Raw genomic sequence first — 27,873 nt, 5'->3', positions numbered from 1 at the left:
TTACCCTGCTGGAGCTAACAACTGCTCCAAAATTGCAGCTCTGACCATGCTACTCAAATGCACACAATCCTTCAGGGACTCCCACAAGCCAGACAATTCCATGACTACATCCTCTTCTTCTTTTCATCTGAATATTCTAACCCCACAGTCTGCAATGTCCTTCTACAGTCTTTCACTGCCCAGAAAATCAAGGATTTACCTCCTTCTCTAACCCTCAGTGATGCACTTAGACCAAATGGATCTCTTTCTGCTCTGGGCACCAGGACTGCTTTGTATCTCTGTCAGTTGCTTTAACACAAGCTTCCCAAACTTCAATCAGTCATTCGTAGGCCTTTTTTTACATCTTTTCCTATCACCTAAACTGGTATTCGCTCAGTATTTTAAAAATCTAGTCACATTTTTACTGAACTAAATTTATCTGAAAAAGGAAACTTTGTATCACCACTATTAATGGCAAGCCAGTATCACTAGCCATAAATGGAAGATAAGCATAAAAATAAATAAAAGCAAGGCAGTGCTAGGATATTCTAGCCAGCTATTGCTAGCTGCTGACAGTTCCAAGCCAGCCTCTGTGTGTTCTTCTTGTTAAAGGAAAAAATGGTGTTAGCAAATGTTAGAGAACTATGCACGGCATATTGTCATCACGAGATTTTCTTGTTCAAGTAATTAGAAACGCTGAAAGAAAACATAAAGAGAGAATAACCTTATCATGATGTGATTTAATTTTATTTAGTACCACATCTATGTACCACCTAAAAACAATCTCAACCACTAAACTAAAGTCACGTGGTAAATAAATAATCAATTCTATGTCTTCACACCCTTTTTAAGTCAATCAACAGCGATGTGTAAAGACTCTGGTGCTTTGCCCTGTCCTAACCAACATGGGTAGAAGGAAGAATAAATCCATACCAGATAGCATCTCTCAACATCTTGTGAGTGGTATGCAAATGAGCCAAAGTCAGGAAATTTCTCCGTATTGGTTGGAAGAGAGTGGAAAGGACACGAATGGAACACTAGTGACAACTTAGATATAGAACTGAGTCAAATTCTAGAGCACAAGTCAGCACACTTTTCCTGTGAAGAGAAATATTGTAGGCTTTGCAGGGCAGTCTCTGTATCAACTACCCAACTCTACCATTGTAGTGGGAAAGCAGCCAGAGACAATACACAAATAAATTGGTACAGCTATGTCTCAATAAATTTCTTTGTAGGGGCGACAGGGTGGCTCAGTCGGTTGTCTGCCTCTTGATTTCGGCCCAGATCATGATTTTAGCGTCATGAGATAAAGTCCCACATCAGGCTCTGTGCTGGGCATGATGCCTGCTTAAGATTCTTTCTCTTTCTGCCCCTCCCTATTTGCTCACTCACTCTCTCTCAAAATTTTTTTTTGTATAAAACTAGGTGATGGCTAAATGTCTACTGAGAGACGAATGGATGAATGGATAAAGAAAATTGTGTGCGTGTGTGTGTACACAGTGGAATATCACTCAGCCATAAAAAAATGAGATCTTGCCATGTGTGACAACATAGATGAACCTAGAGAGTATTGTTCTAAGCGAAATAAGTAAGACAAAGACAAATGCCATATGATTTCACTTATATAATGAATCTAAGAACCAAAACAAAGCAGAAGTACCCACAAATACAGAGAACAAATTGATGGGGAAGAGACTTCAGGATGGGCGAAACAGGTGAAGGGGATTAAGAGATACAAACTTCCAGTCACAAAATAAGTAAGTCATAGGGATGAAAAGTACAACATAGGGGATGTAGTCAACAATACTGTAATAACGTCGTTGTGGTGATGGATGGTAACATTGTGGTGAGCGGAGCATAATGCATACAATTGTCAAATCACTATGTTGTACACCGAAACTTTGTGCCATCTATACTTCGATATGAATGAACGAATGAATGAATGAATGGTGATGGGCTGGGCACCCGTTGTTTGCTAGAACATGCGTTTCAAGGAAGATCAGGAAAAATAAAAGTTCCTATATAATCACAGTGGCAGCAATTTAATTTGGAAGTGAATCCAAGCATGCTTTTCGGTTCTTCCAATTCTTTATTAGAACCTTCTGATTGGGCAGAGGACACACCTGGCCACAGCTGATTGGACCAGAGTAGCTGCTGACCTAAGCTGAGCCAATCAGATTCTCCCTCCAAAGAATTTGCAATAGGATATGGGCCATGTCAGCCCTGCTCCTTGAAGAGAGAAACACACAGATCTGCCTAGAGTGTGCTTTTCTACCACATGCAGGCAAAGAAGAAACTGATGTTGGGGGAAAAGAGCAGAGGTCTTCCTTTCCGGTTCCTGGTCCCAATTTCTCATGAGGCTTGGCTGTTTCCCATTGAAAATCTCCATATCCCTCCAATGAAGACATCATTTTTATTGATATTAGTTGAAGCAGATTTCTGTAACTTAGGGATCCTGTAAGACAAAATTATCATTGGGGTGGCTCAAATTCTTAATAAAAATTAAAATGTGGGGGCACCTGGGTGGCTTGGGTCATGATCCCAGGCTTCTGGGATCTACCTCCACATGGTGATCTCTGCTTAGCAGGAAGCTTGCTTTTCCCTCTCCCTCTGCCTGCTGCTCTGCCTACTTGTGCGTGTACTCTCTCTCTGTCAAATAATTAAATCTTTAAAAATTTAAAAAAAATAAAATTAAAATGTCAGGTAGCCAAATAGCAGCAGGTCAGTACACAACCGAAAACAAGGCAGGTTCCATTCTCGATAAGGATGGTGCCTCTTGCTCCTACTAGATCCCTTAAGAGTACTTGTTTATGATAGAGCTCCCAAACACCAGAAGCTCTGCACTGTGGCCTGGTATTTTAATTAGCGTCTCTCCTCCTTGTGATTCTAGTCGCTAAATTTGTTGATCTGTGGAACACCGAGGTACAATCAAAATCCATTCATTTAATATGGTGTTTAGGAGGTATCCATAGGCAAAATGGACTCTTTCTGTCTTGATTTTCCTAACACCTTCTCAGCAGTCATTAATGGGGGTAAGAATGAAACTTCTCTTTGTTTCATAATATTCTCATCAAGCTTTCCTTTTCAGTAAGAGCCTCTCTGGCCCCTCTTGGAGGCCTTTTTGAGAGCTTTTTCCCTCATGGCATGTGGTGCTTATAAAGATTTGATACTCCTCAGTCAAGAGGCAGAGTCTATGCCCTCTCACCTTGAACCTGGGCAGGTCTTTGCAACTGCCTCAATGAACAGATTATAGTAGAAGTAGCCCCCCATGTCTCTGAGGTCGTAGCTTCTCGGTTTCTCTTGGGACACCTGCCTTTGGAGCCCTGGCTCCACCATGCTGGTGAGGCCAAGGAATGGGACCACGTGGAATAGCCCTGGGACTACATGCCAACCAGCCACAGGTGCTCCAGCCTCAGCTGTCCCAGCTCCAGCAACCGCAAGAGAGACCCCAAACCACAGCCAACCAACCATCCAGCATTTCCAATTCCCAATCCCTCGCCCACAGAAACCATGAGAGATAATATACAGTTGGTGACGTTATAAACTTCTGAGTTTGGGGGATGATTTCTCATGCAGCAATAGATGACTGAAGATATTCACCCAAGTGCATTAACACAACCAGTGTTGCCAGTGTGGCCCCTGTTACCTTGGCTTGTTTAATAATCCTGGGGTTTGGTTGTGCATGCTCTTTCTCAATCAATTTTTTTTTTAAAGGCTTCAATTAAGAGAAGCAACAGAGATGGAATTCATTCTGTCTTCCAAATGTGTCATCTTTCCCAGTCTTATCCAGGACTTGGAAGGCTGGCCAATTCATCCATTCATTCAGTAAACATTACATGTCTAGGATGTGCCAGGCACGGAGATGGGCACTTGGGATGCAGAGTGACAAGCTCACAAAGCCTGCCCCTCTGCACAAGTAATTACCAAATTCAGTTATGATTAGACACCAGCAAGAGAAGTGCATGGTGCTCCGTGAGTGTTTAAGTGGAGGACCTAACTGATCTTGTGGGTCAGTGAAAGATGCTCTGGGGAAGTGATGGCTAAGCACAGACCTCAAAGATCAACACTACTAGCCCGACATATTCCAGGAGGCATATTCCAGGCGGAGGGAAGAGAACTATGTTCCTTTAGGATTAAACTATCTGAATCCACAAACCTTGGCCTAGAATTACTGCAGGAAGTGAGCACTTGAGCTCTAGAACTCAGATTCTAGATTCCAATCCCCAACTGTCTGAGACAACAGCAAACAATTGTCTCTAGCAGAATCAGAGAGATCCAGCAAACAGAGCAGCACTGGTACCATCTGAGGAGACCAGCTAAACAAGAGGTGGTGATCAGAGGGGATGGCATAGGGTTTGTGCCAGAAGAATAAAGGTGATGCTGGAGGGAGGGCCAGCCCGGGAATGGGTGGGTCGTTTGTGGCTGGTAATGATAATCATTCCTTCTTCTTACTTACACTGCTCGGGATCCCATTTAATTTTCACATGAATGTGTAGTGGGTACTTCTACTATCCACACATCACAGACAAGGGCTTAGGAAGCGTGGTCACTTGTCCAAAGTCACTTTACCAGGAGGTGAAACTTCCTATGTCACCCATTTCCAAAACCCACACTCTTCACCATATTCTATCTGATTCTCTGGACCTCAAGTCCCAGTGCTCTGCTATGGTAATTTTTTTTTATTTTTTATTTTTATTTTTTAGGAGAGAGAGGGAGGGATGGAAAGAATCTTAAGCATGCTCCACCGTCAGTACAGACCCCAACATAAGGCTCTATCTCATAACCTTGATATCATGACCTGAGCCGAAATCAAGAGTCGGACACTTAACTGACTGAGCCATTCAGGGGCCCCTGCTATCGGAAGTTATTTAAATTATTTATTAAATTACTACTGCCAGAGTGTTTCAAATTTGGCTCCAGATCCCAGCCCTGCTCTTCTCTTTCCTACCCACCCCACCTGCTGAGGCTTGGGACCTTACAGGCTAACCTGTGGGCACAGACAGAAGGGTCATTTCCTTTTTCCATTTCTTATACAACCACTAACAAACTATTCATTTACTCTGCAAGAGGGGCTTGGTGTGAGTTGGTGCCACAGCCCTGATTCCAGTTCATCCATGCACTATCTTTTTCAGGGATTCTGTGCCAGGCACAATGTTCGGGGATTCTGTGCCAGGTACAATGTTAGGCATGTGCCTGCAAACAGGACAGGCATGGCCTCACTTCTGAGCATGAAGCAGTTTTTGGCAATAGTAATTTAATAAATAATTTAAATAGTTTGCCATAGCAGGGGCTTCTGGGTGGTTCAGTCAGTTAAGTGTCCAACTCTTGATTTCGTCTCAGGTCATGATCTCAGGGTTGGGTGACCAGTAAAGTTCCGTCATGTTCTAAAATGTTCCTTTAAGTGCAAACGAGCGTTTGCTTTTCATTAATTGTCTCATGAAGTTTCTGGAATTTCCACTTCGGTTAATACCAACAGAGAGGGCGTGGGCTGTTTGTTCAGCTGTCCCTCCATCTCCAGGGTGAGGATTCCAAACAGATTGAAAGGATGTGTTGAAGTGACGCTCTTATCAAGCTCCAAGCCACATCTGTTACCCAAGAATCTTCTGGGAGAGATGTGATAAATAACAACGCTCCAGTGGCAGCAGAGAAAATGTGGGAAAGTAGCCCAGGGACTCCTGGCTGGAAAGTTTGTTGCACTGAACTTTACCGGTGAATCCAAATGGCAGAATGTGCCTGGAGGCTGTCCCCGTGGCCATGGGACACTGTTGCATAATGGTTAGGGCACAGAGCTTATTTATTTATTTTTTCTTTAAAGATTTTATTTATTTATTTGAGGGAAAAAGTGAGAGAGAGAGAGAGAGGAGTGGGGTGAGGGTCAGAGAGAGAAGCAGATCCCCCCCTGCTCGCACGACTCAATCTCAGGATCCCGGGATCATGAGCTGAGCCGAAGACAGATGCTTAACCGACTGAGCCACCCAGGCGTCCAGGGCAAGGAGTTTAGAGTCAGAGGACCTGGAAGCTGTTGGGGTGCCACTACACACTAGTCGCCTGACCCTGAGGAATTCACTGAACTCTTCCTCCTCTGGTAACATAGGGACAACAACAACAACACTTAGCTTTTGGTGGAAGTGGGGGATCTTTGTGGGATAAAGTGAGCAAAGTGTACACTTTAACTCAGCACCATGCTGGGCAAAGGACGAGCGCTTAATACCTGGTGACTATCCTAGTTTCCTGGGGCTGCCGTATCAAAGAACCAGAAACCGGCAGGCTTAACACAACAAGATTTTATTTTCTCATGGTTCTGGAGGTCAGAAGTCTAAAACCAAGGTATTGGCAGAGATGCTTCCTTCTAGAAGCTTCCTTCTAGGATCTCCCGGAGAATCTGCTCCTGCCTCTATCCTAGCATCCAGTGGTTGCCAATAATTCTTGGCTTACACATGTGTCCTCCCCAACCCCCGCCCCCCTCCGCCAAATCTGTCTGTTTTCATGTGGCATTCCTTCTCATGCCCCTTTGTCTATGTCCAGATTTGTTCTCCTTTAAGGATACCGGTCACTGAATGAGGGCTCACGGTAATGGAACTCGATTACACCTGCAAAGGCCCTATGTCCAAAAATGGTCACATTCACAGGGACTGCAGTTAGGACTTGAACATATATTCTGGGGGAAGACAATTCTACCCACTACAATAGTTATCATCAACTTCACCTTTTCGGAGAATGATCTGGGGCGGGGGCCTGGTTGTAATCTGTGTCCACCAGCACCAATGTCCAGTTCTTAACTGGCTAAGAGACTTGCCCTGTGGGAACTCTGGGTCCGTGTGCGGAGGGTAGGCAGAGTTAGGGACCAGAGACCCTGCTCCCCATTCCCCCAGCCTCAATGGACACCTGCCAAAAGTCCAAAGCCAAACTGAGCCTCTCAGTTACATCCCTCACTCAATGCATCAACAAGTTTTGTCAACTCTTCATTCAAAATGTATGCCCTATCCAACCTCCTTCCTGATCGAAGCCACCATGATTCTGAGCCTGGTCTCTTGCAATTGTCTTTTAATTATTCCTTGCCTCCCCACTACGTGTACCCAATCAACAAGTGCACTCTTCTCCACATTCCCCAACAAAGCTTTAAAACTCAAGTGAGGGCATCCCGGGTGGCTCAGTGGTTTGGCTTCACTTTCGGTCCCGAGGTGTGATCCTGGAAACCCGGGATCGAATCCTACATCAGGCTCCCTGCATGGAGCCTGCTTCTCTCTCTGCCTGTGTCTCTGCCTCTCTCTCTCTCTCTCTCTGCTGTCATGAATAAATAAATAAAAGCTTAAAAAAAAAACCTCAAGTGAGTCCATGTTCACTCCACCTTTCTAGGATCTTCCTCTCTTCCCACCGCACTTAGGACTCTCCCCCCAGATATGCCCAAGTTTGCTCCCTCATCTCCTTGCAGAGGTCCTCCCTGACCACCTCCTCTAAATTACAGCCCTGTTTGTCACCTCCATCTCCTTCTTCTACTTTGTTTTGCTTTCATAGCCCTCACCACACCTGACATTATAAGCAATATCTCTTTACCTTTCTCCCTCCCGAGATGTCAGTTCTATGGGAGCAGCTCTTTTGTTTGACTTCTTCACTGCTGTATTCCCAACATCTAGCACATAGTAGACACTCAAGGAATATTTGTTGGATAAACGAGTGAAAAAGCCTGTGTGGGGGGAAAGGAGCTTTAAAAAAAGCCCTGGATCTGGGTCACTAGATATCTCCAGTGACTTAGGTCTCAGCATTGTTTAGTTTGTATATGGCTATTTCCAACCCATATTTCACAAAGATCTTGAGGTAGCATTGAGATTATATAACATAAACAAGTGGATTTTATGTTATGTAAATTATACTTCAATAAAGGTGGTTAAAAATGATTATACACCATACAGTAAGTGTGTGTGTATGTGTGTGTATTCTCTCTCTCTCTTTCTTCCTCCCTCAGCTTCCTGGAAGCCAAAGAAACCAGAGACACATGAAACATAACAAAAGTTCATATTTACTTTAAGGGAAATCATTTTTTGAAGAGAAAAATAAGCTTCCCCTAGAACTTAGGTTTGAAAGAAATGTCTTGCATGAATCTTAAACATGTAGTGCTATAGTGAATGATGTTCTTAACAACATCCCTACCGCAGGAGCGGTAGAGGAGGAGGAGGGGGAGAGGGAGGAGGAGGAAGAGAAATCAAGCATCTAGCATTGTCAGAACCTGCAAGCTCAGCTAACATGTTGGGATTGGGAAAAGATTCTAACTTGAACTCATATGGTACAATGAAAAGACAGAGAGAGAGAGAGAAATTTGGGCTCCCCCAAATCCAATCTGGTAGAAGAGGATCAGTAGGGTGCTTGAGCTGAGGTCGGAGTGGGACAGGGAGAGAGAAGCAAGCTAGAGCTAGATCAGGCCCACTGCAGACCCCCGGACTCCCCTCCATGCCGACCCCATGAGGGAACGGGCTTGTGCACAAGGCTGGAGGCAGGCATTGGGTGCTGGTCTGCTTCAAGGCATGCTTCCTCCTTTATTTTAGGGCTCCATCTTTTTGTGGGTTCTTGTCTCCTGTGGGTTGCACCCAGCCCTCTAGAGGCCAGCAGAGGGTATTTTGGATCAGCCCAGCTCTAAATTTTAAGGCAGATACTATGCCTCCCTTCCCCATCCTTTGCTAGGATTCGCCTTGTGTGCTTGCACTAAGCTCTTGTTTCTGCGGGCCACACATTAGAATTCCCTGCCGAGCTTTTAGAAGCTGATGCCTGGGCCACACTCCAGACCAATTAAATCAGAATCTTTTAAATACTGGGGGCCTTCTTGTGCCAGGCCTGATCTGCCCTGGGGAGGACACGGTGGTGACTTGGCAGGCCACTGGGACGGTGGTGTAATCAGGGACTAGAGCACTGGGCAAACGCTGTCCCTCCGCTCTTCAAAGGGTGTTCACCCACTCAGGAGTAGGATTTGGAGAGAAATCTGGGTGCATCTGAGTTACGAAATGAAGGGTAGCTTCAGCATCCTCATCTTTACAACATGACAGGAATCCTGACAAGCTCTTAGAGGTAAGAATGAGATTGTGATACCAGCAGTCTGAAGAGCTAGAAGTTTGCATCTAATTAGAATTGTAAAATCACAGTGGTACAGGTTCAGCTCTGTAATCATGAATTCAAAGCCTGACTGTGTCATGCGCTTGCTGTGTGATGGTGGGCAAATTACCCAACCTCGCTGAGTCTCAGTTCCCTTAGCCATATAAGGGGCATAATGACAGCTCCTCCCTCACAGGGCTATTGTGAGAGCAAGTGAGAGAATGCAGGTAAAACTCAGGCTCCGCACACAACAAGCCACACAGCTAAGGGGAAAGCAGAGTCAGGGAGCATAAAAGGGATGGATGTTCCAACGCCCTCTGTGGGTACTTATGGTGGCTCACTCTCACCTTCTTCAGAAGACACAAACAGAAAGGCTAAAAGTGAGCCAAAGCAATAGACCAAGATTTCTGCAAGATCTATTTCCCAGGAGATGCTATGCGAAGTTGGGAATAAAAGCAAGGTCTCACAGTCTTAGCCCTCTTCGGCCAGAGGTTAGAGGACCTTGCCTCGGTGAGCTGCATGCTCAGTGCAGACAGGGCTTCCCTGTGGAATCAGCAGACCATCTGACACCTTCTAAAATTCCAAATGGGGGAGGGATGATATACCTAGTTACTAAGCTCTCCCACACTGCCAAAGCCCTCCCTCGGAGGGGGCCAGGAATAAAGAGGTGGCTCAAGGGACTCAACCCTTGGTAACTGTGGCCTGGAAGGGAGGGCGGATCCACCTTAACCCAGAAATCTTGTAGCATGCTGGATGTGAGGGTAAAACGTCGAAAAGAGTCCATGAATCCATGGGGCCACAACTATGACTCGATGGCATAAGGCCTGCAAAAGCTTATCCAACAGAAAGAACTGAAGGCACTGTGCTCACCACAGCTGATGAGCTGTGAGCCTTTGGGGGCTTTCCCAATGTGCAACTTTCACCAGATGCGAAGATGTCCTCACATGCTCTAGGTTATCTTGAAGGCCCCGATTTTGACTCTCCAAAGTGTACTCTTATCATTCAAACTTTGGATCAAATTTCCCAAGTGCACATGTGTCTGCCCAGACGTGTGTTTTAAGTTTTATTTTTGATGGTGGTCACCATAATCGAATATGAAGTCATGTGGTTTGGGGGAATCAAATGTCTTTGCCTCTAGCAGCAAACTGGAAGTTAACAGTCTAGAAATGATTTCTGGCAACCGGGGAGACTTGCTAATTGAAGAAGTACTTCAGGAAAAATTGAAAACTGATACAGTGGGGAAAAGATGTTAATTGGGAGTTAATAGTGTGGATCTGGGTAGGACTTGGTGGGTACAATCTTCAAACTGGCCAGACAAAAAAATATCAGAGCAGAGATGCTCAGTGTGCAGACCAACTTAGATGATACAACTTGGTTATTTCATGATTTATTATGTAAGACTTTCCGTATTTAAAATAAAATCTCTTTATATGGTTACATATGTATGATTCCAACTATATGACATTCTGGAAAAGGCAAAACCATGGAGACAGTAAAAAGATCAGTGGTTGCTAGGGGGTAGGGGGGCGGGAGGGATGAATAGGCGGATCTCAGAGGATTTTTAGGGCAGTGAAACTATTCTGTATGATACTATAATGGTGGATTCATGTCATTATACATTTGTCCAAACCCACAGAATGTACAACACCAAGGGTGAATCCTAATGTAAAGTGTGGGCTTTGGGTGATAATGACGTGTCATCCCAGGCTCTTCAACTGTAATGAAGGCACCACTCTAGTGGGAGGGGGCTGCTGATAATGGGGGAGATTAGCTGGAATTTCAGATCAGAGGTCCGGTTAACAGGTGTTGAGATTTAAACCTTTTAAAATAATGCCATGTGGCATCTCAGATTTAATCAAGTTGAACTACAGCCCACTAGCAGAGAGAGCCGAAGGAAGTGTGAAAGGAAGTTTAGAATGGAGGTCCTCTTAGCCTAGTCAGCTCAGGGCTTGCTATTGTTAAGCAAATGTCACTACGCCGCCGAGGAAGGAGTGACTCATAGCCACTGCTGGGGAGGGGGAGGAGTGGGGTATAAGAAACTGAAGCCTGAAATGCCTAGCTCCTGTATTTTCAATGAAGATGTTTAGTTGGATTTAATTTTAAAAAATTTATTTTAATTGTTTGATTGGGTTGTAATAAGAAATGCAAAAATTTCCAAACCCTGGGCTGTATTGCTTCTAATTACTGATATCATAGAATCGGTAATGATAATTGATAGGTATCAACTCTAGTTATTGTAGGGTTCTTTTGAGCCAAAAATCAATGTTCGTGACATATACGCTCAGTCAATTGTCTTTGAATCATATGTTATATTTGACAAAGCTAGATGGTTAAAATAAAAGCAGATTTAATTTGACTGTTTCTTCAGATGGTTCCTGGGGAAAACAAACCAATAATTGATGCCTTTTAGCAAAAGAAAATGCAGCAAAACCCTTAAGGCTCTGTCATTGATTTGAACAATTAGGTTGCACAAAGGAAGCCTGTTTCTCTATAATCTGATCTGCCCTGTGTGCACAAGCCTGCCGTTGCTGGTGGTGTTACAGGCTAACAGAGAACGGGGTTTCTCCAAAGCAGGAATGGAGCACTTTGAGTACAGGTTGCCTTGTGGCTTAATGGTTATGCATTCAGGAGCCAGACTCCTTGGGTTTGAGCCTGCATCCACACTGCCTGCATGAATCTGCAAGTTCCTTGTCTGTGTCACCTCTACTTTCTCACCTGTAAAATGGATCTAACAACAGCACCCACCCTGGAAGATCATTGTGAAGTTTCAATGAGCAAGGCATTTAGAGAAATTCTCCATGTACAAACTATATTATCAATCTCTGCAGTGGTTTTGATGAGGTCAGTACATAATGTGGAATTGGACAGGTTGTGGGGGGGTGGAAACAAACTACACTTAATCCTACTAACTACCCATATTCATGTATCTACAATTTTTACCATGGGTGTTGCGTAATTATAACCTACAGGTTTCTGCTATTATGTTTGCTGCAGAAAAAATTATGGGTTATACTGTTAGAAACCACGGATTCATCTTAACAGGACTGTGAATTTCTGAAAGAGCGCATAAAGATGCGGTCTAGATGGATATGGGCGGATGGCAGGAACCGTGACAGCACGGTAATTGGACCGGTGGCCATGAATTATTACCTGAGACAGAGTTTCCATGTTAATAGGCTCTAGCTGGTCTTTCAACAGCAGGGGTTGATTTAACTTTGTATTATTTTTCCCAAAGAGTCAGGCAACATGTTCAAGAATATGCAGACTTAAAAGAAACTCCCACTTTGGCCTGTGTACCCAACAGGCCAGCTATTTCCTTCCTTCTCTTAGAGAAACTGCCCATACCACCTCTGCTTTTGAGAGTCTGTTCCTATTGTGCTTCCTGACAGACAGCTGGAAAAGCCACCCCTCCCCGTGGCTACAGCTAATCGAATGGATCATAGGGCTCTCTGAGCTATACTATATACTATACTATACTATACTATACTATACTATACTATACTATACTATCAGCTTCTCTTAAATTTCTAGGAGAGTCTAGACTTGGGAACGAGGCATTGAGAATTGAGGAGTGATATAAGGCATATCCACAGAGAGAGATATTAGCAAGAAACAGGGATGGGAGACTGGGGGCTCCCAAGATGAAGGCCATGGTTTTGGGCTCCAGGAAGCTTCCTTGTTTTGGCTGCAGTCCTGCCTTTGGGTGTTGATGAGATACACAGAAACACACCACATCTTTCTAATAAGTACCCCCTTTGCTCACTCTGGCTTTACAATCTGCTTACAGCAGGGCAGAGGCTTATAAAACTTGAATTCCAGAGACTTCATTCTCCTGACATCATTAATTTTGTTGGGGAAAATGGACCCTTCTAAAATGTCTTGTTCTGTAATGGGCTCTCTTCTGAGGAGTAAATGTAGGGACTGTAGAAGAGCAGCAAGTCATTGCACAGAGGAGAGACATGGAAAAATCAGGAAGGTAGAAGGGCCTCACCAAGATCCGGGAAGATGAGTTGGCAAAAATACCGCAGCTGCAATCAGAATTGCATATGAAAGACTGGGGGGGCTGGGAGGAAGGTGCCACCATTGGGAGAGAACCAAAGAGAAGGCAGGAATCCAAGATCAGACAGCAAATGTCAAAAGGTTCTCTGGAAGAGGATTAAGGGAACAGGTAGCAAAGACTTTGAGCTGCCTGTGAACCATATGATAAAGGAGCTCACCATATGGTGCAAGAAGATAGCAAAGCAGGTTCAAGGAAAGGAAAGTGCTTTTGTCTGTAGGATTATATAACCACGTCTAATGTATGTGTGCGTGTGACTCCATACCACTAATGAGATTAAAATTAGGAGAGACTCCCACATCAGGAGCTCCAAGATTTAGGAAATGCCTTTGTTACGGGTTTGAACTAAACTGCTTTTTAATTTCCTCAGGCAATTTCTTCCTGTCTTAACTCAGGGCTGCGCTTGGTTCCAGCAGAAGATGCTGTAGTCTGGGGCTTGGAGCTCTGGATTGCTCTCTTGTGCACAAACCAAAGCTCATACTACTTAAGCACGCTGGTGGCTTTCAGGGAGACAAGCCATGGAGGTTGCTGAGGATGTACGGCTAGGGTGCTGGTGCTGCCAACCGGCACCCACTTTAGCAGGCACAGGAGGCATGGTGCCGGGGAGGGGTGGGGCATAATCTTTTTAGGCGCTCATGAAAGCATTTTAAGGTCTTTTAAAACCACAAGAAAAAAAAAGTGGGCTTTTAGGCTGAAGAAAATGCTTAAACGTATTATATGAATATGTTTGCCCTTATGCCAATGTAGTCACATAAGATACCCTTTTCAAACGCTCTTTTTCCACAGCAGAAGGAGGGACCCACATATGTCATTAAGGAGCTCTGTAGCAGTTTTAAAATTGCTGTTTCAAAAAAGACAAGACTAGCATTTGGTGGAGATGAGTGGACCACAAGGCAGGGACAAATGCTGTTTGAGATGGAAAGATGCAACAGGAATCACAAAACCTACTTTCAAATCCTGGTCCAACCTCCTTCCCACTGTGTTGTCTTGGGGAGGCTATTCAACCTCTGTGACTTACAATTTCCACGTAAGTATGATAGGGTTAATGTCAGTAGCTGCCATGCTGGGTTGAGATGAGAATTCATATGATGTAATGCTTATAAATCCAAGGCATGGTCCCAGGCAATTCGTATGAGCTCAAAGTTAGAGACAACGGGGAAGGGGTGTGTGGAATTGCAGATGGAGGAGGGGTGGAAGAGTGGGTGCAGGTTAGAAGAAATGGAGGTCAAGAGCTGAAAAAGAACCAGCTAAGGAATTTCTGCACACATTAGAGATGCCTCCCCAGGCTTGGAGGATCCCACCAGCCAAGGTCCACAGAGTAGGGGGGCAGGGCTGGAAGGGGGAGTCCATTGCATGAGCCTTCTCAGGAATCCCTGTGATGGCTCACAGGTCCCAAGAGCATCTGCACACAGATAGGTGACTGACAGGCATAGTGATGGGGGAGAGCAGGCAATCTGGAGCCCTCCATCACTGTGGGCATGCACTTTGTCCAATGGCAGAGGCTCAGAATAAAACCAAGGTATGTAAACTCTGCTTATACTCAGAGAGGGGGGGGGGAAATGAAGAGAGGGGGGAAATGAGAAAATAAGAGGGAAAACCGTTAACTTCCTAGAATACGTCTATGATGTGGTGTGGTGACCACTGTTGGCGCTAGGAATGCAGGTGTTAAGTATCAAGCAATCAAGATCACGGGTATCTAAACCAAACCCAATCTGTCTTGACTAGCTGTGTGACTTTAGCAAGTTATTTTAGCTTCCAGTCTTTCATTTCCTCATCTGTAAAATGGGGATAACAGCAGCTACATTATAGTGTAAGTGTGAGACAATATATATAAGCTCTTACAACAGAGTCTGGTGTATAGCAAGGACTCCAATGTTAGGGGGCATCATCACCATCATCACTACCACCATAGAACATATGTTCCATGAAGGCAGATACTTTTGTCTGTATTGTTCACAGCCATTTCCTCTACACCTAGAAGAGTTGCTTGGCACATAGCAGATGCTCAATAAATACTTGCTTGAATGAACAAATCCTTAATTACATCTGTTGGTGAGCAGTTTATAAAAGTGATGACTTCTCCTTGGGGTGGGGTGTGGGTTCCAATCTCAGCCCCAGTTCCTTTCCCTCATGTCTGCCCTCTGCTGTCTATAAGCAGCCACCATACCTTGCACTCAGATCCAGAGAGGAAAGAGTAAGGAGTAAGGAGATCACTTATAAAAATTGAGAGACCAGTATTCCAGAATTTGCTGAGGGTAAAAGTCATAGTGCAAAATGATATGGTGTGGGTTGGTGGGGAGGAAGTGGAGGTCGCAAATCCCAAAAGGGTAGTTTCAGTCTCTGGATATATTCAATGAGGACAGGACAGAGAAGGGAGGTCAAGACCCCAGGGAAGATTTTTAAGGATACAGGAAATGTCAAGCATACTTCTCATCAGGAGGAAATAATACAGAGGACAGGAAAGATCAGATACTTTCTGTACCTTCCAGATATGCACAGAAAAATAAAGCAAAAGACCTCATGTTCTTAAAAATAACAATAGTAATTGAAGTGCCAAATTCTTGTATAACATAAGATCTTTAGGAACGATTTTTCTCAAAATGTGGCACTTGTACCATTAGCAATACAAGGACAAAGGTATTTCTCTTTTAGTAAATTCTCCTAGAACATGTTAAAATAACTATATGAGTGGTAGATCAAGCCTATGAATTTATATATTCTTTTTTAGGGCAATGCTAAGAGAAGAGAAGGAAATTAGCTAAAACCATTTTAAGAAAAACATTTAAGATAATAAGGAGCTATGTATATGGGGAAAAATAAACAAATGCACGAATAAATAAATATTTGGGAAACATGGTCATGGCTATAGTCAATCCTGTTGTACAGTCTGAATTTTGAGCTACAGGAATTGACATCAGCACCGTGGACAGAGACATGTGTGTTCAAAGTCTCTAGGGGTACTTGGAAGGGGCTGCTTCCTAACCCTCAAGTAACCTTAGTGACACTCAGGCACTGATGTCACCATTATTCTAGGAAAGTAAAGCCCTTAGAGAGGAGGCTGAATGGTGTCTCACCTCTCAGGTTTTGATTTTAAACCTTCTTGGATGCATACAGAGCAGCAGACCTGGATGGGACTTTTTGAAGACATGAATGTTATACCTGGGCACCCAGTTTCTAAGGACTTTCCACTTTTTCCTTTTAATCCCATAAGCTGCTGACTTCTTCCTACTTGATTTATTCCTGGCTTATGCTGTGCTTCAGGAAAAGCAGCACTAACACCTGGCATGTTCCATGATTTGAACACAAGGAAATGTCAGCTAGAAGATGAGCTTGAAGTTTTCTGTTTATGGATCATGATCAACTGGGAGTTCTGAGGGCAAAAGTCAGGAGGTCTTTGGTGTTTCCAAGCAAATGCCATCCAGAACTGAAAAGTAGGGAGTATGGTTGATGCCACTAGCTTTCCACCAAAATTGTTCTCCCAGCTTCCCTTGCATGGAGGCATGGCCATGTGACTAAATTCTCTCTAATAGAGTGTAGGCAGAAGTGATGGGTGTCACTTTTCCAAAGCAAGACTTTTAAGAAGCAGCTTGTACCTCCTCCATACTTCTCCCCGTCCACCCTCTGAATGCAGACAAAAACAAGGCAGTAGAGATTAATGGAGTCATACAAGATGGAAGGAACCTGGGTCCCTTAAACCAGCATATGGAGAGAGTGAGGGAGGTCAGGAACACCCATCTCAGACTACTACATGAATGAAAATTAAGCTTCCATTGTGTCAGAGCCAGTGTACATCTGGGGGGTCTCCTGGTTATGGCAGGTGATCTACCCTTACTATTAAAGGAGCTTAGGTGCCCTGGCCATCACATAGGTCAACCAAACCTGGCTCAAGGGTGGGGTCAGGAGGAGACCTTTTGGGATTTTCTTTGACTTCCCCTTTATTCCTTTATTCCCTTTATTTTGATTTTCTTTGCGAAGCTAACTTAACTCATCCTTTAGATACGGCCCAAGAGCCACTTTCTTGTGGAAGTCTTCACTGACTTCCAGTTAGGGCCAAGCTCACCCCTACAGGCTCTCACAGTGCACAGCAACTACCACAGTCATGCATTACATCTACTAGTGTGATTTCTTGACTAATGTTTATACCCCAGTGCATTTTTAAGTATGCATTTTTCAAAAACTCATAGAATAATACACTGCTTTGTACATTTTGTTGTATGTAAATTACCTTAAAAATTACCAAAAACAAATATTGAATTCTGGTTAAATGATATGTATGTGCAAGGATTTAGGGGTAAAGTGTATCAGTGTCTGCAACTTGCTTCGAAATGCATTAAAAATGAGTTGACAGTGGGGAGCCTGGGTAGCTCAGTCAGTTAAGCATCTGACTTCAGCTCAGGCTATGATCTCATGGTCCTGGGATTGAGCCCTGTGCCTGGCTCCCACTCAGCAGGGGATCTGCTTGTCTCTCTCCCCTTCTCCCTCCCCCTCTTCATGCTCTCTCTTAAATAAATAAAATCTTTTAAAAAATGGGTTGCCAGAGAGAAGATAGATGGATAGAGTGTGATAAAGCATAAGCAGTCAAATGCTAATTATAGAATCTAAGTAGTGGGTACTATGGATGTTTGCTGTATAATTCTTTCAACTTTTCTATATTCAAAATTTCTTCTTCACAATTAAAATATTGGGAGAAAAGTTCACTGAGAGTAGGGTATAGTGAGTATATTACATGAGAAGAATTATTCTATGTATATTAAGTTTTATATCATTAATCATAATGCTCTATGATTTGCTTTTGTTTTAATTAATATTGTGTCATGGACATCTTTCCGTGATGATAGAAAGGCAGACAGAGATAAGAGAGACCTCATTCTACTGAATATATCATGGATATACCATTAGACATTTAACTTTCACGTTATTGATCACATTTGAACGATTTTCAATTTTTTCTACTACCGTTTTCCATGACAGATCTTTTACCTCGACTTTTGTGTTGTTGCATTTGATTCTTTATGTTAGATCTACGTCCACCACAGCACACACCTGCCTCCCTTTGCTCCTCACCCCATGAGCACAGGACCTTCCATAGGTAAGAGTCAGGAATATAAAAGAATAATAGTCTCCATTCAAACTTCTCAGCATAACTTTTAAAAAGGATTTGGGCCATATAGATCACAAGCACATCTGAAGTCTCAGAAGGCAAGCAATACTAACATTAATTAAATATTTATTGTGGCAGCATTTTTGGATTAGAATCAGGTTTATAATGTGGAGAGTTGTATTTATGCTCTGCACATCTGGGCAGTATAATCTGGGCAGTATAAAGCTGCCCAATTCATATATCTGAAGCATAATTTTATCTCCAGTAATCCCCTGACAACCACAGAGGTTAAATTCTTGAAAAGTGTAGAGATTGGTAAAGCTGAAGACAAAGATTCAAGGGATCACTAAAAATAGAGAGTGAAACTCATCATAAGAAAACAAATTATAACTATGGATGGGAACAGATGTTAACCAGACTTTTAACTGTGGTGATCATTTCATAATACATACAAATATCAAATCATTATGTTTTATATACCTGGAACTAATGTTATATGGCAGTTACACCTCAGTAAGAATGAATGAATGAGTGAATGAATAAAAGAGCGCATGAAGGATAAAACTAGAAAAACTAGCAAAAAATAATAAATGATAATACATTTGAATGCTCTGTTACAAAAGTTCTAGAAGGCATCTATCTCTGAGTAAGCCAGATGTGCCAAGAAGCCCTGCTCAGTCAAGATAACCTTTCCAGGTAAATACTCTCACTTGTTCAGGAAAATAAACTCTCCAAATTGTTTTTCGTTTCAGAGTTTTTGAAACAGGGCTTACTCGTTTGGAGCTCAATGGCCTTCACACCCGTTTTCTGTCTTGTTTTCTTTCCACAGGTCTTAGCAAAAGGCATGTGTCACCCCCTAGGCATCCTACAAATGATGACAACTCCTAAGAGCACATTTTTCTTAGGCCAGATCTGATACAGTGGACCTGGGTGGGGGGGAGAGGTATGAAGATATCACCCCAAAGACCAATCTCTTCCATCTTTGGAAAGAGAAGAGTGCCGTGTTATGCTATTTAAGGGGATCGATCTATATACCTGACCAGACTGCAAAATGCTCAAAGTAGGCATTCAAATATAAAAACTACATTAATTGGAAACTGTGGTACAAAGGATTACGCTATGTTTTAAAGGACCATTGAGGCTTTTGTTATTCTGTCTCGCTCTCATGACATACTGTTGTTCTCATCTGCGATTTGTTTGAGGCCACATCCCCAGCCTGGAATAGAAATCTCAATTATTGTAACAGTTTCCATGGAAACATATGATCTATTCGCTCTCATTTCCTCACCATTCCCCAATGACCCATTCTCCTACTTCTCCACCCCCCACCCCCACCCCTCATCCTTTCTCTAAGGCCTTCTGGCACTTCCATTTCTCAATTAAAAACTCTCCAACCTATATTGTTAACTGACCATAAAGGTGAAGAACTATGTGTACTAGATGCTAACCCCTGTGGTAACAAGGACAAGAATAAAAATGCATATTTATATGTGTTAAATTGGCACACAGGACCCAGAAATAAGCAAATGAAATGAACAAAATGTTTGCCTATGGAGGGCAGTAGCAACAAGGGGGACACAGAAAGGTGTGAACTTGGGTGGGAGCAGATTTCTCAGTGTTTATCCTTTCAATATAATTTTAATTATGAACCCCATGAACACACTGCTTATTAAAAATATAATGTAATTTTTAAAAACTACCCAACAGACTCATGTAATAAGAACCCCTTCTTCATTTAGGTCACGTCCATCCTGATCATCAAGGCAATCCACTCATCTTCGGAATCTAAATGCCCCTGGTCTTTCTAGCACTTTAAATCTCTGACCTCACCCATTTGTTTTTTTCATCCCTAGGTTTCTAGATTCCTTCTTTCCTACCCAGGTTATGACCCTCTTCCTCCTCTGACTTCCTTTCCAAGCTGGTCTAGATGCCACTTTTATCCATTTATTCAATATGCTTTTACTGAGCACATACTCAAAGCAGTCTCCATTGGATCTGCAGTGAACAACTCTCTTCTCAGAATCCTCGACTCCCTTATTAACCTTATGGCTTACTGATCCTACTCATCTCACCTTTAGCTCACATCTGCCATGCACTTCTCCATGTCCACACCCAGCTGCTCAGAGTATTGGCAAAAAATCACACAGAGGCATGGCCGCTTTCATTACCAACTTCAGAGAGCTTCTCAGTAATTTTACTGTATTTTCCTACTGTCATTCTCATTTCTTGCCCAAGCTCTGCAAACTCTGGGCCACAATTCAGATCACTTATTCCATCTCAGCAGATGACCCTGTGATCCACGGACAGAGAAAATCCATGCATTCTGTCCAAACCCTGAGTGGACTCAATCCAGAGGCACTAGAAGTACAGCAGTGAACAGGTTAGAGAGGGTCCTCTTCTCAAGGTGCTTAGGTCTTAGAAGAGAGACGAACCAATAAACAAAAGGAATACCATCTAGTGATGATTGTTATGAGAGAGAAGAATATAACCGGGAATGAATGAGCAGCTGAGGAGATGGTCCAGGAAGGCTTCTCAGAAGAGGTGTTGTCTAGGTTGCAATGGGAATTATAAGAAGGTACCAGCCAGGCAAAGCACAAAGGAAAAAGCATCACAAGAGCTCTAAGGAGGAAGGAGCTTTGTGTGTTTCAAAAACCCAAAGACCACTGTGGTCAGAGCACTATGGGTGACAGGGGCAAGAAATTGAAATTGTCAGGCAGAGAACTGGGATTAGACTGTAAAGAGTGATGTCAGCCCAGGACAGAGTGTGAAATTTACCCTGATGTGACGGGAAGCCATCGGAGAGTTTTAATCATAGGGAGTGCCTTGACCTAATGCAACTTTGACAAAATGACTCAAGCCGCTAAATGGAAAGTGTATTGATTACAGGGAACCAGAGTGGAAGCAGGGAGGCCAGCTAGGAACTTCTGCGGTGGTCCAGGTGGTATACGGGGTTTAGATTAGATACAGGGGGATCCCTGGGTGGGGCAGCGGTTTGGCGCCTGCCTTTGGCCCAGGGCGCGATCCTGGAGACCCAGGATCGAATCCCACGTCGGGCTCCCGGTGCATGGAGCCTGCTTCTCCCTCTGCCTATGTCTCTGCCCCTCTCTCTCTCTGTGTGACTATCATAAATAAATAAAAATTAAAAAAAAAACTAGATTAGATACAGGGTTTAGATTAGGGTGGTGGTCCAGGTGGTATACAGGGTTTAATCATGCCTGAAGAGGGAGAGAAGTCAGTAAATGAGTGGCCTGCTTTGGAGAAGGATCTGTTAGGATTCGTGAATACGTTTCACACGGGTAAGAACAACTCCAGGACAACTCCCAGATTTGGGGCTTAGGCTACAGAGATGGAGAAGAAATTGGTATTTTTCACACACTTGAGTTCATGGTATGAGATTTATACTAGACATGTTTGCAGCACACAAAGGGATTAAAAGACTTAAAACAACACTAAGCAACTCAGGAATACTTATAACACAATCTTGACTTTAGTAAAACAGTGTCTCCCAGTATCTATAAAAGCTTCCAGAACCACTCTTTGAGTCCCAGGGTCGTCCTTCAACTCCACTGCTGTTTGAGAGGAATGGTTCCCATTCTTGGCTGCAAAAGGGATCTCTTCTGAAAGGCACATCAGATCATGTCACTCCTCTGTTTAAAAACTTTCAATGGCTCCCCACTGCGCTGTGAGTAAGATCCAAACTCTTCATCACAGCTCACAAGGCTTTGCAGGATCAGGCCCCTGCCCATCTCTGCAACCTCACATCCTACTACCTCGCCCTGCTCATGACATTTGGCCTCAACACCTTCTGATGGTGCCTAGTAGGTACCAGGCCCTTCTCTACCTCAGGACCTTTGCACTTGCTATTCTCACTGCTGGCAACATTCATTCCTGCTCTTGGAATGAATAGCTAGTGCATCTCATCCTTCAAGGCTCACCTTCTCAGACGGTCTAAGTGGGCCCCCCCTCTTGATTTGTTTGTGGCCCACAGCACGCTATTCATTTTCTTCACGGTTTTTATTATAAACTACAGTGTTGTGTTTATTTCCTTTTTACCCTCTCCCTCGTTGGAATGTAGCACCACATGAACAGCAAATGTGCCTCCCTTGTCACCTGTCCTGGAGTGGGTGCAGCCCCCACACCATACCGTACCTTGCCAAAGCTTCCTTTCCCCAGCACCATCAGGAAGTTAAAATCCGTCAGTTTCATTCGGTCTCTGTTTCCATTGTTGTCAAGTTTGGATATGGTGTTGGTCGTCTTTTCTTCTGGAGCCTTGGTCCCCTGGCTGATCTTGGCTCTCTGGCAGAGGAAGCACACAGAAAACATTGTTAGGGTTTGAGGATGCCCTTGTAGGAAGCCACAGGTACATGCCGTGAGTTGCGGTTCCTGCAGCTCGCTGCCTCCCCCGGCCAGCATCTCAATGAAGAGCACGACCAACATCCGCTCCGTAAGCCTGACACCCTGAAGTCATCCTTGATGCCTCTGTTTCTCTTTCATCCATCATGCATCAGCCACCACCAGGAAGAGTCCTTTCTTCCTCTTAGCTGTCTCTAGAATTCATCTGCCTTTCATTTTCACCACCACCACCTGCCATCATGTTGCACCTGGACAACCCACCATGGTTCCCTCCTCACTGGGCTTTTCATGCAACCAGAGCGAGTTTCCACTTCTTCATACCCAACCAAGTCACCACCTGCTTAAAATGCTTCAGTTGTGACCCACTAGGTTTGGGATAAAGACCTCGGTGCTTTTCACTGGCCTACATGGCCCAGTATGATCAGATTCTCCAGCCTCTTATCACTTCTTGGACCCTTCCCTATAACCCAGATTCATTCTCCTTTCACTTCCCACTTCAGGCCCATTGCATCGGCTCTTGCTGCTCTGGGGATGGCTGTTGTCTCTTTTGCCAACCGAGTTACGCCTGCTTCATGCTTCCACTTCCCCAGGGAAGCCTTCCTTGACTGTCTGTCTGGATTAAGTGTCCTTATTTGCTTCCTTCATCCATTTCACTTCCCATTTATACTAGATGGTAACTGTTCCCTTGTTTCCCCCAAGGAAACTGGAAGCTCTGTGAAGGCACAGACTCTACCTCTGCAACTTCCCTAACAACTAACACAGTTTCGTGCTATGTGGGTAAGTGGATGGGTGAGGCCCATGTCGGTCCTCAGCGCAGCAGGGGAGGGTCTTGCTGCTGTGAGCAGCAGAATGGTGGCTCAGAATGGAGCAAATTGGGACACTGGGTGGCTCAGTGGTTGAGCATCTGCCTTTGGCTCGGGTCATGATCCCGGGGTCCTGGGATTGAGTCCCACATTGGACTCCCTGCGGGGAGCCTGCTTCTCTCTCTGCCTATGTCTCTGCCCCTCTGTGTATGTGTCTCTCATGAAAGAGTAAATAAAATCTAAAAAAAAAAAAAAAAAAAAAAAAGAATAAAATGGCAGCAATGAGGAGAGAAGAGGAGGTCAGCAGTGAGAGCGGCAACCTCCAGGACTTTGTTACTGGAGTCGCCTCTAGGGCTAATAATCCTGATGCTGATGCTGGTGTGGATAAGCAGCATAATTCTGAGGAAGTCATCAGCTCAGGACGCTCCTCTGCCCAGACATCCCATACTTCAGCATCTCTCTCAGAGAAAAGGCCAAAGGCCAGAGATGACCCAGCCCCTGTGTACCTTCTCTGATTTTGGGCCTCTTCTCCTTGCATCACCCTGGCCTCACTGCTGTTCTCTGAAAGCACCAAACACATCCTTGCCCCCGGGCCTTTGCACTTGCTGTCCCCTGTGCTTGGAGTTCTTTCCCACAGCTTCTTCACTTCAGATAAGACAGCCTTTCCCAGGGTGCCTGGGTGGCTCAGTCAGTTAAGCATCCACCTGGTTTTGGCTCAGGTCATGATCTCAGGGTTGTGGGATTGGGTCCCATGTCAGGCTCTGAGCTCAGCACAGAGTCTGCGTGTCCCTCTCCCTCTGCTTTCTCTCAAATAAAATCCTTAAAAAAAAAAGACAGCCTTTTCCAACACCAACATGCAGAAGCTCTCAGCAATCTCCATTCCCTTTATTTAGTTATTTTTCTCTGTATTCCTTATCACCATCCTACAAACCTGATATTTACTCATTTCTTAATTTCTCATCTTGTCTCACACTAGAACATAAGCTCCATGAAGTCAAGGATTTTGTCTATTGTTTTTTCCCCTGATGTCTAGAGCGGTACCCAACACAGAGTGGGCACTTATCTTTGGTAAATGAACCTTTTTAAACTGCAGTTGCTTTTTCAAACAAACAGAGATCAGAACATGAGAGAATGTATCTTAGAGTTCTTAGCACCATTCCTAGCACATACTAGGTGCTCAATGAATGGCAGCTATTATAGTTGTCCTATTATACAATTGTCATTTTTTAAGGATTTTATTTATTTATTCCAGAGAGAGAGAAGGGGGAGGAGGGGCTGAGGGAGAGGGAGAAGCAGACCCCATGCTGAGCACGGAGCCCAACATGGGGCTTGATCACAGGACACCAAGATCATGACCTGAGCCAAAACCAAGAGTCGGATGCTCAACTGACTGAGCCACCCAGGCACCTTTATTCAGTAGTCTTTTAAAGACAAAGAAGCAACAAACATTTTTTCATGGTTTTGAATATCGTAAAAGAGTCTTTCATTCAAAAATACTCATCAAGTGCCTGCTATGTGCTATGATCTAGATGCTGAAGCTCAATCACAGAGACAAACAACTATGGATGCTCAAAGAATGTGCACCGCAGCAGGGACTGGGTCCTACACCTTGTATCCCAAGGATATTCTAGAGTTATTCAGGTCAACAACTTGATATCAGCCGCAGAAACAGCATTTAGGGAGTAGAGAGCAAGACACACTTGAAGAATCAAATGCTGTTTAGTTTGGCCGGAGCACAAAACGCAAGGTCCATGTGGCACGGGATGTAGCCCAAAGGCAAGAAGGACCAAGTCAACCCTGTCAAGAGGTCAGTGCTGATTCTGAGTATGAATCTAGAGGCTCTAAGGTGGGGCACCTGGATGGCTCAGTCGGTTAAGCTCTGACTCTTGGTTTCAGCTCAGATCATGATCTCACAGTTATGGGATTAAGCTCCACATCGGGATCTGAGCTCAGTGAGGAATTTGCTTGAGAGTCTTTCTCCCTGTCTGCCCCACTCTCTCTCAAATAAATTTTTTTTAAAAAAGGCTTTAAGGAGCCTATGGTATGATCATATTCCATTTAGAATATCACCCTTGGTCCAGTGAAAAGACCATTTGAAGGTGAGTCTGGGAACCATTAGAAAGAAATGACCATAGTCATCAAGGTGCAAGATGGTGGGGCCTGACCTCAAGGGTGTCTGCAGTGCAGACAGAACAAAGTGGATGGACTTGGAGGTAGACTCATCAGAGCTGGGTGCAGCCTGGGAAGGGGATAAGGGATGAAGGGACGAGTCCTTAGCTTCTGTCTTGAGCACCTGGGAGGACAGGATGGCGGTACTTTCCACTCAGAAGAGAAGTGGAGGAATGACAAATTGGAGGTATGGGTAAGAGGGTGTGAAGACTCTGACTTGGGAAATGCTGAGACTTCCCTTTCCCCACAGTGGCTTATGCTGCAAGGTTTATTTCTCCCTCAGGATGCATGTTCATGGTCATCATACCATTTGTGCTCCTGACAAAGTGTCCACCATTTTTCTTCTTTCTCTTTTCCAAATTACAGTGGAGGGCTGCCTGCGTGGCTCAGTAAGTTGAGTGTCCAACTCTTTTGATTTCAGCTCAGGTCATGATCTCAGGATTGTGAGATCAAGACCCGTATCAGGCTCTGTACTCAGCAGAGTCTGCTTGAGAGTCTCTCTCTCTCCTTCTGCCCCTCCCCCTGCTCAAGCTCTCTCTCTCTCTTTCAAATAAATAAATCTTTAACAATAAATAAAAATAAAAATTCTCTCTCCGTGTCTCTCATGAATAAATAAATAAAAATCTTAAATAAATAAATAAAATTACAGTAGATACACTGAAATGCATAAATCTCAAGCACATAGTTCTATGAATTTTTAAAAAGTGTTTATTTATTTATTCATGAGAGACACACAGAGAAAGACAGAGACATAGGCTCCCCTGTGGGGAGCCCAATGCAGAACTCAATCTTAGGATCCCGGGATTATGACCTGAGCCAAAAGCATCAGATGCTCAACCACTGAGCCACCCAGACGCCCTAGTTCTATGAATTTAGACAAATGTATGCACTTATGAACCCAAACCCAAATCAAGAGAGGAAACGTTTCCATCATTCTCAAAAAGTTCTCGGGGTCTCTTCCCAGCCAATCCTGTCTCCCATGAACACAATCTCTGTTCTGATTTTTATTCCTATAGGTCAGTTTTGTTTGTTCTTGAACTTCGTTAAATAGAATCACAGAGTGTGACCTAATAAGGAATAGGTATATATTTCGTCTCTGCTCTTAGTTCCTGATGCAAAGCTCCTAAAACTCTTGAAATTTCCTGATAGGAGCATCTTTTATTCTAATGAGGACACTCTTGGTGGGCTCCTGGATGGGGGATTGTCACTGCACAGACCAAATCATGATGAGAGGCTTATAGCTTTCAGCCCCATCGCAGGGCTGGAGATTGAGTTAATAATCAATCATGCCTCTATGATGAAGCTTCCATAAAAATCCCTCAACTATGGAGTCTGAAAACCTTCCAGAATGGTGAATCCCAACCCCATGGGTGATGGAAGCTCCTGTGCCCCTTTTAGACCTTTCCCTATGTATCTCCTCGTCTAGCTTTTCATCTGAATCCTTTATCCTAACCCTTTTATACAATAAACCAGTTCATATAGTGTGTCCCTGAGTTCTGTGAGCCATTATAGCAAATTATCAAATCTGAGAAGGAGGTAATGGGTACTCCTGATTGGTAGCAAGTCAGACAGAAGTGTGGGTGACCTGGAGACCCACCATTTGTGACTGGAGTCTAAAGGGAGGGCAGCCTTGTGGGATCAAGGCCTTAATCCGTGGGGTCTGCTCTAACTCCAGGTATCGTCTGTGAATTAAATTGTCGGACACCCCATTGGTGTCCACAGAGGACTATAGAATTTCTTGGTGTGGGAAACCCACACATTTGGTGAAGCTCTGTGAAAAAGCCTGACAGGCTTCCCTTTACAGAATAAGTAGTCTTTGCATCTGGCTGCTTTCACTCATTGTCATGTTCTTGAAATTCACCCGTGCTGTTGCATGAATCACTAGTTTGCCCCTTTGTATTGGTGAGCAGCGTTCATTGTTTATTTACATTCATCCAGTCTCTTCTTGATGGGCATTCGTATCCTTTCCTCTTTGGGGCTATTAACAAAGCTGCCATGAACACACATGGTCAAGTGATTTTGTAGTAAGATATGTTGAGATTCAAGTGTCTCTGGGAGAGCCAAGGATTCATGCCCAGGAAGCAATGGCATATGTGGGTTTGAGATTGAGAAATGGTATCTAATCAGGAGACAGACATTTGTCGGTTACAGGCAGAGAGTGAGTGGTTAAAACAGGAGCTCATCAGGTAAACTGTAAAGAAGCAAAGTACCCAAGACAGAAGTTGCACTGCCTTTTTTGGGTCATATCTTTCCATCACCCCAAATCCTCACGTCCGGCCCCAGGGTTCTGTTCAAGATATCCTGGCTCAAGCACATTCTCTCCTTCCCCC

General features: G+C 44.0%; 1 protein-coding gene across 2 annotated transcripts in view; it reads right to left on the bottom strand.

Annotated features, from left to right (window-relative positions):
* Positions 1-27,873, bottom strand: part of PRKCB (protein kinase C beta) — a 325,998-nt gene that overhangs the window by 65,964 nt on the left and 232,161 nt on the right. For both annotated transcript variants that reach the window (XM_077907036.1, XM_077907037.1), the window contains exon 9: positions 22,368-22,514. In XM_077907036.1, the coding sequence (XP_077763162.1) occupies positions 22,368-22,514 (147 nt within the window). The remainder of the gene's footprint in view (positions 1-22,367; positions 22,515-27,873) is intronic.

Source organism: Canis aureus, chromosome 8 (assembly GCF_053574225.1).
Source record: "Canis aureus isolate CA01 chromosome 8, VMU_Caureus_v.1.0, whole genome shotgun sequence".
In the NCBI taxonomy this organism is placed as follows: domain Eukaryota; kingdom Metazoa; phylum Chordata; class Mammalia; order Carnivora; family Canidae; genus Canis; species Canis aureus.
This window is presented reverse-complemented; position numbering and strand designations above follow the sequence as displayed.